This window comes from Neocloeon triangulifer, unplaced genomic scaffold (assembly GCF_031216515.1).
Source record: "Neocloeon triangulifer isolate White Clay Creek 2 clone unplaced genomic scaffold, ASM3121651v1 ptg000003l, whole genome shotgun sequence".
Lineage (NCBI taxonomy): Eukaryota > Metazoa > Arthropoda > Insecta > Ephemeroptera > Baetidae > Neocloeon > Neocloeon triangulifer.
The window spans coordinates 1206924-1219734 of NW_026775546.1; the positions used below are offsets into that span (position 1 = coordinate 1206924).

The 12811-nt window shown below is 37.8% G+C and overlaps 2 protein-coding genes across 7 annotated transcripts in view; one reads left to right on the forward strand and one right to left on the reverse strand.

The window, feature by feature from the left end:
• LOC132193265 (uncharacterized) overlaps positions 1-4666 on the forward strand; it is a 46587-nt gene extending 41921 nt beyond the window's left edge. For both annotated transcript variants that reach the window (XM_059613842.1, XM_059613843.1), the window contains exons 3-4: positions 1595-1721; positions 2745-4666. In XM_059613842.1, the coding sequence (XP_059469825.1) occupies positions 1595-1721; positions 2745-2942 (325 nt within the window). In that variant the 3' untranslated portion in view covers positions 2943-4666. The remainder of the gene's footprint in view (positions 1-1594; positions 1722-2744) is intronic.
• A 344-nt stretch (positions 4667-5010) lies between these two features.
• LOC132193264 (latrophilin Cirl-like) overlaps positions 5011-12811 on the reverse strand; it is a 68449-nt gene continuing 60648 nt past the window's right edge. For 2 of the 5 annotated variants that reach the window (XM_059613837.1, XM_059613838.1), the window contains exons 6-16: positions 12110-12429; positions 11632-11959; positions 10926-11355; positions 10123-10348; positions 9899-10064; positions 9543-9757; positions 9377-9480; positions 9108-9152; positions 8682-8850; positions 8179-8349; positions 5011-6885 (exon numbers count right to left, since the gene is read on the reverse strand). In XM_059613837.1, the coding sequence (XP_059469820.1) occupies positions 5950-6885; positions 8179-8349; positions 8682-8850; positions 9108-9152; positions 9377-9480; positions 9543-9757; positions 9899-10064; positions 10123-10348; positions 10926-11355; positions 11632-11959; positions 12110-12429 (3110 nt within the window). In that variant the 3' untranslated portion in view covers positions 5011-5949. Of the gene's footprint in view, positions 6886-7970; positions 8350-8681; positions 8851-9107; positions 9153-9376; positions 9481-9542; positions 9758-9898; positions 10065-10122; positions 10349-10925; positions 11356-11631; positions 11960-12109; positions 12430-12811 lie in introns of all 5 variants that reach the window. The other 3 variants (XM_059613841.1, XM_059613839.1, XM_059613840.1) reach the window with 3 other exon arrangements.

Here is a 12811-nt window from a genome sequence, read left to right on the forward strand (position 1 = left end):
GTCGGCGCTAGCAAGACATGCAAAAACGGCACGAGGAAAAAGAAAAAGTGATGTTTTCTTCCGTGGAAATTGGGGTAATCGCATCTTGACATGAGCTAGAGCTTGTTTCTTCAAAAGTCTCCTTCTATATGTGGTTGTTTCAAAATGCACACAGAAGAATCCAAGACAATATCAAAAGGGTGAAAGAAAAAAATCCAAGATAGCGTGTTTTTTATTGATAAAAACCATAAAAACTGATGATTTAAAAAAACCTTATGGACTGTAATAATTTAAAATCCCTGTTCTACATATTGTTGTAAAATAAAGATTTTAATTAAAATTAAAATGGTACAATTGTTTTGCAGATTTGTAGTAATTATTTCTGGACATTAAAAAACCTTTCGAGTTAAGGTTGAATAAAATTCGGCTTTTTCTTAGCCTTTTATATTTTTTGCATGGAAAAAATACAAATAATGCTTGGATATTTTTTACTACAAAAAAAGAAAAAAAAATAGCTCCAGAATCCACCGAGGAAAAGCAAAATTCCAAATCATTTATAAGTATGCAACAAACTTTTCAGCTTCAAGGTTTCCTGGTCAGCAGCCATCTTTTGGCATCGATTTTCAAAACTTCAGGCGATACTAGCTACAAACTTTTGCCCAGTCAATTTTCTAAAATAAATCAATAAAAAGACGATCAGATTATTTCGCAAAGATTTATGAGTGTATGTTTTTTCCAAAAACTTTTCAGACTTTACAACTTAAGCCCTACCTAATTAATTGAATTAGAATTTTAATTAATTTTGTTAGCGCCTTGGCGTTGCCAGGGTAGGCATCAATTCCAACGCGCGTGCGAAACTGGTTGCATAACCATGCCAAGCCGCAGCAGAACTCAAACAAAAGCTGCTTTCTCCGCAGCGCTCTTTATTCGTCTTGCCCCAAGTGGCATGAAATTGTTTTGCACGCGTTGTTTCGCTTGGAAATAATTGCTGCGCGCACATTAGCGGCAAATTATCAGCTTTTAGTGCACGTTTCCGCGACGACTCAAGTGTGTATAAAATGTGCAGACCTGTTTTTTGCTCCTATTTTAGAAGAAATCTGGGGCTCAAAAGCGTGCGCCGCTTTTACGCTAATTAACCGACTGGCTGTGGAGTTTCATGACCCGCATATAATGATTCGCACGGCGAGAAATTAAGCAGATGTTGCTTTCTAGTTTCTGCGACGATGTTGTTTTCCTTCGTGCTCTTGTCGGTTTTACAACTGTGGGTACTTAGCAAGTTCTGTTCCACAAACAGTGCACCAGGAGATTAATTTGTTTTTACAGTTAATGGAAATAATTTTCAGATGAATGAAATCACATATTATTATTTCGGCAAAAACAAAAAGTACAAAAACACATTAAAATTCTCGAACTGTAAAAAGCTCTGCTGATCCCTTGCTCAGTAAGCCAAGAAAATTTCGTCAACCATACCAAAAGAAAAAATATTATATGGGAATGAAAGGAAATAAATTTTTGTTTTGTTATAAAAAAATCCTAACCGAAATTTTTCCCAGACGGAAATGGCACGTTGGTTTTTTCTCGTGAATGACCGGTTTGTCTGTTTTGCTTGTTGCAGAAGCGTCGGCTCGCCATGCCACGGCACCCTTCTTCCGGCCGTGTATCGCGCCGCGCTCACCCACTCGGGAAACATCTCGCACCGGCCGCCTGTGGATTTCTCGCACGACGCCATCCTCTACGTGACGGTATGTGAGCAATAGGCCTTTATTGACGAATTCCTTGAGCGAATTGTGTGCGGGCGTGGGCACGATGAGAAAAGCGTTTTTCTTTGACGCCTCGCCTGTCATAAATCAGCCAATTGTTAGAAGATTTTTTTAAAGCCTTGCGACGCAAGAGCATAAAATGAAAATACGTTAATTAAAATCTATTGTACTCTTTGGATTTAAATTTTTTTTTTAACAAAGTCAAAAGTTGTACTTAATCGAGTTGAAAATAAAATCATGTGTGCATTTAAAATAATAATAATTTTATAATTTTTTACTTAAAATAACGTACATGTTCATTTATTGTTTCCCCAATTTTCCATCAGTATAGTAAATAATTTTTATTTTATTTAGAAAAATTTTGATGAATCAGCAGTTTTTTTCAATTGTACTTTATATCTTCTTACTTTGTATTAAGTTTATAATTACACAATCACAAAAATTCAGAAATTAGTTTATTATTTTTTAATTTTAGATATTTTCCCAGGCATATTGCACTAATTCTTTTTAACATGGCCATATTTCCCAGTTTTGAATTAAATAAGCAAAATCAGTATAAGATCTTATGAAATCTTTTCAATGCTTTATCAACCGTTCTTTCATTCAAAACATCACTTTCCAATCCTTTTATAGAATGCTGATTCAGCAATTTTTGAATACGGCCCCTTATTCCAATTTAGATAAAAGTGAGTAAAATTAATTTGTGGCCATATCTTAAGAATCTCCGATAAAATGATAAAAGTTTTTATTTTCATTTCCGTTGATTTAACATGGAAATTCTTGTTAATATTTGGTGCCATTATATTATTTGAATTAAATTTTTAGAGGACTTTGCAGCTTTCATGAATTTAAAATTATTTTAGTCTAATGCATGCTAATTACTAAAAACGATTAATTTATGTTTACTTACTTGAAAGTCGGAATACTAAAATGATGAATAAATAATGGAATTAAATAACATTAAATTGTAGGGAGCAAAATTCTGACGACTTTCTGATTTTGCAGGTGATCGTGGTTTTCTACGCGGCGATAATCGCCCTCCTCGTCGGCACAAACCTGAGACGCCGACGGAATCGGCCGACGATCACGGCGCCGCCACAGCAGCAGCAGGTGACGTTCGACGAACGCAGCGGGGCCGCGAGGGTGGAGAGCTTGAACAAAGAATTGGCTGCCGAAACGCCGCCGGACATCACGAGCGTGTGATCACGCATTTTTAACGGAAAATCTGAGTGTTAAAAGAATTGGAAGAGATATATGATGCTGTATTTTTCAATGTTTCTTTGCCGAGACAGAAATTATGATGTTGACCACGAAAAGCCACAAAGTTAGTAGATCAGATCTCAATTAGTTTAAAAAGGTTCATAAAGAGTTAACTGAACGCTGAAGTTTTCAAATTGTTCGCATTTTCAAATTAAAATGGATATAAAATTTTTTATCGATGTAAATTTTATTTTACAAAAATAATACAATTTTTTGTTTTTATTGTTCTCAATTTAATTAAAATTATTATCATGTTTTGAAAAACATTTCAGTGATTCAGTGACTCGTTTCCAATGGTATTGCTCAAAACACCACAAAATTTCAGTTTTCAAAAGCTTGCAGATTTTTATCTTATTTAAAACTGTGCATTTTTTTCTTTGATTTTATTTATAGATTCCAAAAAATTCTTCATAAGAGAAATATAGTACTTTTTCAGCTCAATATAAAACTGAGCAAATATATTGTGTGAAATTAAGGTTGCTGATCTCTTCCAAAATCTGTAATTTCATTCTAATTGGAAATTTGCTTTTCCTGGTTTATTAAAAAAAACTTTTGTATGCCGAGAATTTAATAGTTACAGTCCAAAGCTACAAAAATTATATATTAAAGTGGCTTTTCCAAATATCAGAGTAAGAAAATATCACATATACAGGGTTGGATCAAGAGGAAAACGCGCCCTGCTTAGATTAATGTAATATATCAATTAAGATTTTACTATTATAGCGCAACGCATTCATTTCAAATGTGTATGGAAACGAAAGTAACTGGTGATGAACAATAAAACAGGGGAGTAAACTACTAGATAGAGTTTTACCACCTCAGTTGGCAGGGTTCCTCTCAACGCGCTCCTGCTCCAGAGATCGCACAATTTTATTAAGTCGACGAGAGCAATCTACACTACCCTGTTAAGCAATTTCCATGGCAGCCCGTTAACTTTGAACTGCTCGTGTAATTTGTAATTTCATTACTTGATGAAGTGGGAGAGAATTTGCAGGATCGTCGCAAAAAGCAAAGAGCAAGAAGAGATGAATTAAAATTGCTCCTTCCAAACATAATTTTCTCAGCTTTTGCGTTGAAAACGAAATAAATCATATTAAGAAAATACAGATGGGATCCAAATATTTCTGTAAAATTAACACACGATTTATTATAATTTATTTAAACAAGGACGAGCTTACAAAGTTTTATATAAATTTGAAAAAAATTAAATAGAACATATCTATGCATAATTTATTGAATTATTTACCAAGAAAAATAATTATATTTTATTTTAGTAGAATAAATAATAATAAATCTGCAAGAAAATGAAGGTAATATTTAAGTTTTTATCTTTTTCTTTTGTTAGTCAAACTGCTTTCGAATCTACTTCGATGACAAATTCATATTCAGAGCGCTGGAGCAGGAGTGCAAATATTTGAATCTCTCTCGTTGGTTAAATCTCTGCCACATTACCATATCCCCGCCGAGATCTCTCTTTCTTCCTTTTTGTTCTGTGTTTGCTCGGCGAGATTGAAATAATGTATTGTGTAATATCAAAAGTTATGTACAATAGGGATATAAATCGGATTTATTTATACCAAAATTGATCAAAATCTGTATGATTTTAATTCTGTATAGCTCAATGTGCATTAAATATTAATAAAGCGGTGCGGAGAGAGCATTTTCCTGGTGTACTAATGGTGTTTGTTTCATATTAAAATCTCTCTGCTAGGCTGAATCCCTTAGGTACACAAAACCAAACTTAATAACGCGCCAGACTGTCTAAGTCCAAACTTCATTTAAAACTTTTAATGGAAGGCGGCGTAAAGCCGCGTGACTTCCCAACATCACGAGGGATTTGTTTCAAACAAACAAGTTATATATTTTTTTTTTATTATTTTTCATAAATAATTTATTTTTCTCGTTTTGTGCACTTTTCAAATTTTACGTCAGCAAATCAAGATCTAACAGTCTTCAAAAAACGATTGCATCACAGTTCTTTTTTTACATCAAAAACAACATTACTTCCGCGTCAATTGTGCCTCACATCAATTCCTCTAAAAACAGTTTTTTTTTTTGGGGGTACAGTTCGAGTTTAACACCTGCTGTGGTACAAAGTTAGGGAGGGAATTCCATGCTCTGGCTTTTAATTACACGAATTGGAAGCAACACTTACACAAAACCCGGCCAGGTTGTTCGCAGCTCGGGTTTCGATAACGTGTGGTTGTATTTTCTTGTAATTCGTCTCTCTCACATTTTAGTTTTACACATCTGAATATCAATTCCATCTATACACTGAAAATTCATTTTTTATTTTTTTATTACGCTGTTTATGCATATAATTAACGCCGGCGCCGGCATCTAAACACGTATAAAGAGCTGCGTCGCTTTTTTGCAGTTTCTTTCCTTAATATGTACACGTACGGAGCTGGTATGCTTTATATACACCACAAATATTTCATTCATTTGCACTAGTTGAAAATAAAATTCGAAACTCAAGAAGGCGAGAAGCGTAATAAAATATTTAAAAATGCATTGTCTGGAGTGAATGTTAAAAAGCAACAGTTGGCATCTCTTTTTTTTGTAAAGTTCAAAAGCAAAAATGGCGACAATAAATTACATATTAAACAGTTTTCTGTTACGTAAAAAAGGAAGCAGAGTTTGTACAAAAAAATATGAAAAAATCGCAATCGGATTTAAAGGTCCTGTATATATTATTTTTGTTGAACGTGAAAGATGGAAAAATTTCATGATCCATTCCAAGATAAAAATCAATCATGAAATTGTGTCCACTTTCAAACACGGGCCTTGGAAATAATAAAAAATAACCTTGATCGATTCTCGCCGACTCCATTCACACACGGATCACTTTTGTTTGTTTGGTTCTTGTCCTTAAACACTACAGTAGGATTTCGGGTTTCACTAGCTGCTAATAAGTTAGGCGAGTCCGTGCTCGATTCGAGTTGTCCGATCAGCACTCGCTGTACGGCGAGATGACCATCGTCCGGTAGGGGTTGTAGAGGTCGGCGGCGGCCTCGGGCTGCAGGTGGCACACGACGGTCTCGCCCTCGAGGAAGGCCACCGTGCGGGCGTTGGCGTCCACGGCGGGGGCGTTGACCGCGGGGTAAAGGTACGCCTGCTGGCGCTGCACCCTGTACCGCATCAGCTCGGCGTCCAGCTGCTGCTGCTCCTTCAGGTTGTGCCGCAGCAGCGACTCGAGGGTTACCGGGGCCTGCGGGCCCCCGTACGGGATGAGGGGCCGGTGGTCCGAGTAGCTGCGCGACGACTGTCGACTCATGTCGCTCTGCCGACGGCCGTCCTCGTCGCTCATGTCCGACACCTGGATCTCGGTGTTGCGCTCGATCTCCTCGTAGACGGGGTCGTCCTCCGAGGGCGGCCTCCGGAGGTGCTGGATTTGGCCCAGTCCGTCCCTGATCTCGGTGTACGTGTGGTTCCAGGGGCTGGCCGAGCGCAGGTAGCCCTTCTTGCGACCGCCGTGCGTCAGGTAGTGGTGCTGGGCGGCGATCTGGTGGTGCAGCAGGTGCGGGACTAGGTGTGTGCTCGGTTGTTGTTGTTGCTGCTGTTGTTGGTGGGCGCGACTCAGGGTGCCGCCGAGCTGCTCTGCGCGGCCGTAGTCGATGTCCGCGGCCAGGATGACCTTTGAGGGGTCGATGATGTTGGCGGCCGGGGTCACCACCAGCTCGTTGCTGGTGTACTCGTTGCCCGAGTAGTCGCACACGCGCCTCAGGGTGCCGCCGTCCTTGTTGTTGTTGCTCGGCAGCGGGCTGGCGGCCGTCGTCAGGCAGCGCAGGTTGTTCAGACTGGTCAGGGTGGTGGTGTTGAGCGAGCGCGGCGAGTCTTCCGGCTCTGAATCAACACGACCGTTGTACGACTTAAAAGAAATCTTCTGCGGGACAAACAAAAGAAGAGAGAAACGCAAATTAAAAACGCAATGCATTAAAATCCGAAATTGAAATAAAATATATGAATTTTGTCTCCATGAAGAGAAATTTTGATTTGCGAAGTTCAAATTCAGGAAGGCTGCGGCTGGAGAAATTGTAAAATGTCGCCAAAATGGAGAAAAAGTAAAATACTATCCAAGAATTAAATACTTCGAAAAAAATCAAATTCTTCTTGTATTAAAAAAAAATACATTTGCTTGGTCAAAGACGAATCAAAAGTATTTAACGGAAAAAAAATATAAAAAAAACTATTTCAAAACCAAACAAAAATTAATGAATTTAATGATTTATTGATTTTCTTTGAATTTATATAATTTTTTTGGATTTTAAATTTTTGTGAATTAATACTATTTTTCCAATTTTTCAGTTCTCTTGCCAGCAGATCCTTTCCTTCAATCTGAAATAAAACTCAAAATTTCAATTCAAGTTTGAGGTGCATCGTGTATGGCCGTGAAAATGTTTTTGACAAGTTTTAGATTTATTAACAGTTTGGGTTTTAGGCTCAAAAGCAGTTCTATTTTAGGGTTAATTGTGCTTCTTGTTTGATCTTTCCTTTTGAAATGCTCGTCAGACGATCAATTAAAGAGAGCAAGGAAGGGCAAGGTTGTGTCAATTTGTCTATGTGTGTGTCTAACCTCTACAAAGCTAAAAATCCACATCACACCACCACTCCCGTGTGTCACTTCGTTAAAAGCGGTTTTTGTTTCAACATTTCATTGCTACATTGAAACAATAATGTTTTTTTTCTCGACATAGTTTGTGCCAGCTGCATGAGGAATTATTAAAAGCGCAAAAAGCGAAATAATATGCAAAGTAACCATTTTCAAAGAAATAATAAAATTAATATAAAAGGCAAAGCTGATGCTGTTCGCCGCAAAACGCAAACAGACATTCAAGAGCTGATGGCCGGGGTTTGGTTGTTAATCGTTAAATTTATTTACACAAAAAACGAAAAAGCTCCAAAGTGCGGTATGTAAGGAGTGACAAAAAAAATATGATCAAATTAAATAGTGGGCATGTCAGCACTTGCCTTGTGACTCATGGTTATTAATTGAACAGTGCTGGACACTCGTCGATCCCCGACTTGGTGTTGTGATAATTGAGGTGTGATGCGGATGTGAGTGGTACGAGGATGGGTAGTGGTGGTTGGGTTGGATCCTGGGGGTGTTGTTGGGATAGTGGTGGTGGCTGTGGTGGAGGTGTTGGTGGTTGGGCAAAGAAACTACAGAGGTACCCACACTATTGCCGTGAGGTGACAATGCGGAGCTGTCTGTGCTATGGGAATTTGGAGCTGACGGGTTGCCGTTGGAGCCGGCGTAAAAGCTCGAGGTCTGCTCCTTGCCCGAGCTGCTGCTGCTGCACGGCAGCCAACTGTTTCGCTTAACAAACTTTCTATACTCCTTTTGAACCTAAAACCCAGAAAAGAAGGAGCAACTTAAGAAACAGAAAAAAAGGAAAAGGAAAAACAATCGGAAAATCATAAAAAAATAAATTTAAAATAAATCTGGAGGGCTTTCGAGAGTTTTATACATTTTTATCAACTATCCTATCCAGTAAATATTTACATTTTGTTTTATTATTTTTTGCTGTTTTATACAAAATGTCCAATTATTTTTGTCAACACACTGAGGAGTCTCGTACATTTATATATATAATATTTTTCTACGGGATTTCATTTCTTTTCCGATTGCGAAATTTACAAGAGTGTGGTGGTATGTTGCAAGCCTAACAAGCTCCTTACCTTCTCATTCTGAACACAATGGAAAGCAAAAATAAACAGTCCCTGAAAGCTATTCAACACTGTGAAAACGTAAGCCATGATGGCGGTTTCCTTGTTGAGGAACAGCAGGCCGAACGTCCACGTCAGGCCGAGCAAGAAGACAAGGGCGATGGCGCCGCGCAGCCAAGACCTGCAAATCCGACCAAAATTTAGCCAACGCCGATCAAATTTGGCCATTCATTGTTACAAGCAGCGTTTCTCTGACAAAATCAGATCAATAAAACTGCCTTTGGAAACTGGCAGTATCTATTTTTGGTAATTTTGCCAGAAGAAACATTTTTTTGGTTAATTCAAATTTGCACAACTACAGGAAAGTGAAACTAAAATATACTAAGATTTTCTTATTAGAGAGAGAGAATTAATAAAAACGTGGAAAACCATCCTTACAGGTTTGATTGGATTTTGTTCGAATGAGCATTCTCTTCCTTTCCACTATGCATGCAAAAAAGAAAATAAAAGAGTTAAAAAGTACACACACCAAAAGAACATTTTTAATCGTCCAAAAATCAACGAAAACTTCCAGAAGGATTGAAATCCAACACCAATTATCAAAATTATTTATTATTATTTAGTGGCGAGTGAAATCCGTGAATTTTATACCATGCCGTTGAAGATTAGTTTTTCAGAGCTAAAAAAAAGAGCAAAAAATTACATACCTGGCGCTGGCAAGCCTGGCGTGCTCCTTGCTCTTCACAGGGACTGAAGTGCTGCTGTGGCGGCACATTTTGTAGACTGCCATACTTAAAAAGACTAGATTGGCCTGCAATTGAGGATAAACAAAATTAAATTTCAATTTTCTTGAAAATTGGTCGAGTTTCTTACGAGAATCACGGCAATGACTGGTCCCACGAAACTCCAAATGAAGTAGTTGTCTGTGTTGAGCCAGCAGTAGCGGTCGGTGCCGTAGCCCATCGGGTCCACCAGGCTCGACACAACCACAATTATTAGAGGGGCGCCGTAGCCAATGATGTAGTACCACTTGATGCGTGGCTTCTCGGCCTCGAACACCTCCACGAGCATCACATATAGTTGGTAGCCTGCAAATATTCAAATTTATGAATTTATTATTTTTTTATAATTAAATCAGATTTTATAAAAATTAATTAGTATTTCTATTTCTAAAGTGGAAAAAATTTCCGGTAATAAAATTTGAATTGTGAATCAAATGAAAATTTTACCTTCGAGGAACATCCAGGCAAAGGCGCACAAAAAGAAGTAGTGGAGCAAACCGGCGACTACTCCGCACATGATCTGCTTGTCAGTCTGTCCAATTCCAGCCAGGAAGATGATCTCTCCGATCAGGAGGCAGAAGCACAGGTTCTTGTGGATTGTTGCTCTGTCCGACTAATCAAAAAATTTCACCCTTTTAGTACAAATTTTTTTACTTTAAACAACTGCTTACTTTGAGGTTACGAAAAAACTGAAATGTCAGTATGGTCATGATGAGGAACACAATGGAGATGGTGCAGCCGACGTAGGTGATGATTCTCAGGTAGGCCTCGTGCGTGGGAGCCAGCAGGGTGGCGTGCACGTCCATCAGGATGGCGAAGTTGGTCAGGTGGTCGCACTTGCACACTGTGTGCGTGCGATTCGTCATCTCCACTTCACATCCCTCAGAAGACCAAGCACTAAACACAATACAAATAATTTAATAAAATAGAGTTTCTAAAATTTTTCATTAAGAATTCTAATCTTTTTTTTTTTAAATCCATTTAAAAGTCAATTGTAGAAGAAAAAAACTCCATGTTGTATTTAATAAAGTTTTCCCATTGTTGCAATTTTTGTTAGAAAGATATTGAGATACTTTTCATACACAGATTGAATTACAATAATATTTTATTTATTTTTATTTATTTTAAACAAAAATAATCAATAGAGCAATTTCATGATATCCCAACACAAAACAGCTTGTAAAAAATTTATTAAAAAAAAATTTTGTTAATATAATTACTTTAAATGTGAAGAAAAAATAACAAACATAAAGATAAACATTATTGCATTTAATTACAAAACAATATTATTGTTTAATAAATTGGCAACATAATTTTTCAATTCTCAGATAATTGTTAGTGTGCATGTGTTTTTTCTGTTCAAATTAGTGTAGAGTAAAAAAATTATTTTTTAAATTTGAAATTAAAAAAAAAATTATTTAATCAAGATATAATTAAGTAAAATGTTCAACAATTCCAATTTAAAACCAAATACCTGATAGTGTAGTCCCAAAATACGCAGGACGGGTTGCTGACATTGTCGGTTTTGATGTGCTTGAGACACATGCGCACCGGTTCAGACAACTGGATGTGTCTGCCCTTGCTGAGTGACGCTGAAATGATCTTGCTGTTGATCAGGGAGGTCGAGGGCAGTCCGCCGTTTGTTGAAGTCTCCTCTGCGATTGTGATGACTGTGGATTCTTCATGGGCAGACGGGGAGGAGCTGCTTCTTGGCTGGAGGATGTCCTCGAGCCGGTCGAAAGCCATGAAAACGAGACGAACCAGGCCCGACTCGCTGTTCTCCAGGAGGGCGCCTCTCGGCAACTCCAGCCAGCCAATGCTGTCCAGCCACTCATCTTGGGTCTCGGGCGAGGGAAACTGCTCAGCGCCAACATTTCTTGTTTCCAAAACTCTCACAGAAACCACTGTAATTAAGAAATTGGGGGCGAATTAAAATTTTCTTACTAACTTGAAATAAATTTATGAAAAATTAAAAATTAAATTGAGCCATCAGCCTCTTTTTTTTGGATCACTACTTTGTAAATTTAATAATTTTAGGATGTTAAATAGAATTAAAAAGAAATCATGAAAAATTATAAGATAAAAAAATGAAGCAAAAGAATCTGCTTGTATGAATTTCTCTTTTCCAAAACAAATTGAATTTTAGATCAAATTTAATTTTTTTAGTCTTTTCTACTCACAAACATTCTTGACTCTCTCGTCCACAGTCTTCTCGACCACCATGGTGTTGGCCAGCAGGAATGCGTTTTCCTCCAACCCTGTCATGAGCGAGGTGGCAATGCGCATCTGCTCGTCGTAGCCCAAATCCTTCCAAGAGGACTGTTGCGAGTCATCAAGCAAATTGCTGCTGGTGATGACCACCTTGTGAAGCAACTCGGACACCAAGGCCTCCCTTTGGCGCTGGTCAGGGAACGTCTGAATGTCCTGGCTGATCTTCTGCGCCATTTTCTTGATGATCTTGGACGTGGTCATCAAATCTCCGCCGTACAACATCTTGTTGATTGTGACCTGAATTCAAATTTTTTATTAGAATTTGTTGTAAAATAAAAGTAGCAAAACTAAAAAATCAGCCAAAATTTATTTTATATATTTTGGAAGGTTTAAAATTGAACCCTTCTGCTTTTTAAGTATTGTTTATATTTGTTTTTAAATAATTACCTGGGACAAATCGTCAGCAATGGAGATGATGGAGTCGCCCTCCTTGATGCTGGACTCGAGGTTGGCCACCCACACTGAGCGGCACTCGCTCAGGTCGGGGGTGCCAGGCTCCCAGGTGGCGCGGCCCATCTGGTTGACGTCCTGGCTGAAGATGCAGCGCCAACGTGCCTGTCCGGTTGTGCCACCAGGACAAGGCTGAATGGCCGTGTCGCCCACTTGGGTCCAGTTCCAGTTGATGTTGCGCGCGGTGGCAGGTGCGCAGTACTGCAGCAGGTCATTCTCCCAGATCGGCATTTGCGGCTGCTTCTTTTCAGGACCAGCTGAAAGTGAATTGCAAAAAAATTTAGAAATTCATTAAAAGATTGAAAATTATTAATTTTCGACTATTTTTCTCAAAGAATGCGATTTCAATGAAAAATAAAAGATAATTAATAACGAAAGTTTGCTTTAGTTTATACATTTTAACTTCTTCAAAAATTATACATTCAATTGAACTAAATAAAATAATAGCACAGAATAATTTTGAGTCAGTTTTAATTATAAATATATTATGAATTAAAGGTAGCTACCAATGAAAAATATAAGTTTAAAATGAAAAATAGAATAAATAGGTGAAGATACTACAAGCTTTCATTATTAATAATTTTAATTGAATTCAACTAATTTATTTTCATATACAAATTATTGAAAAATGTTAAAAAT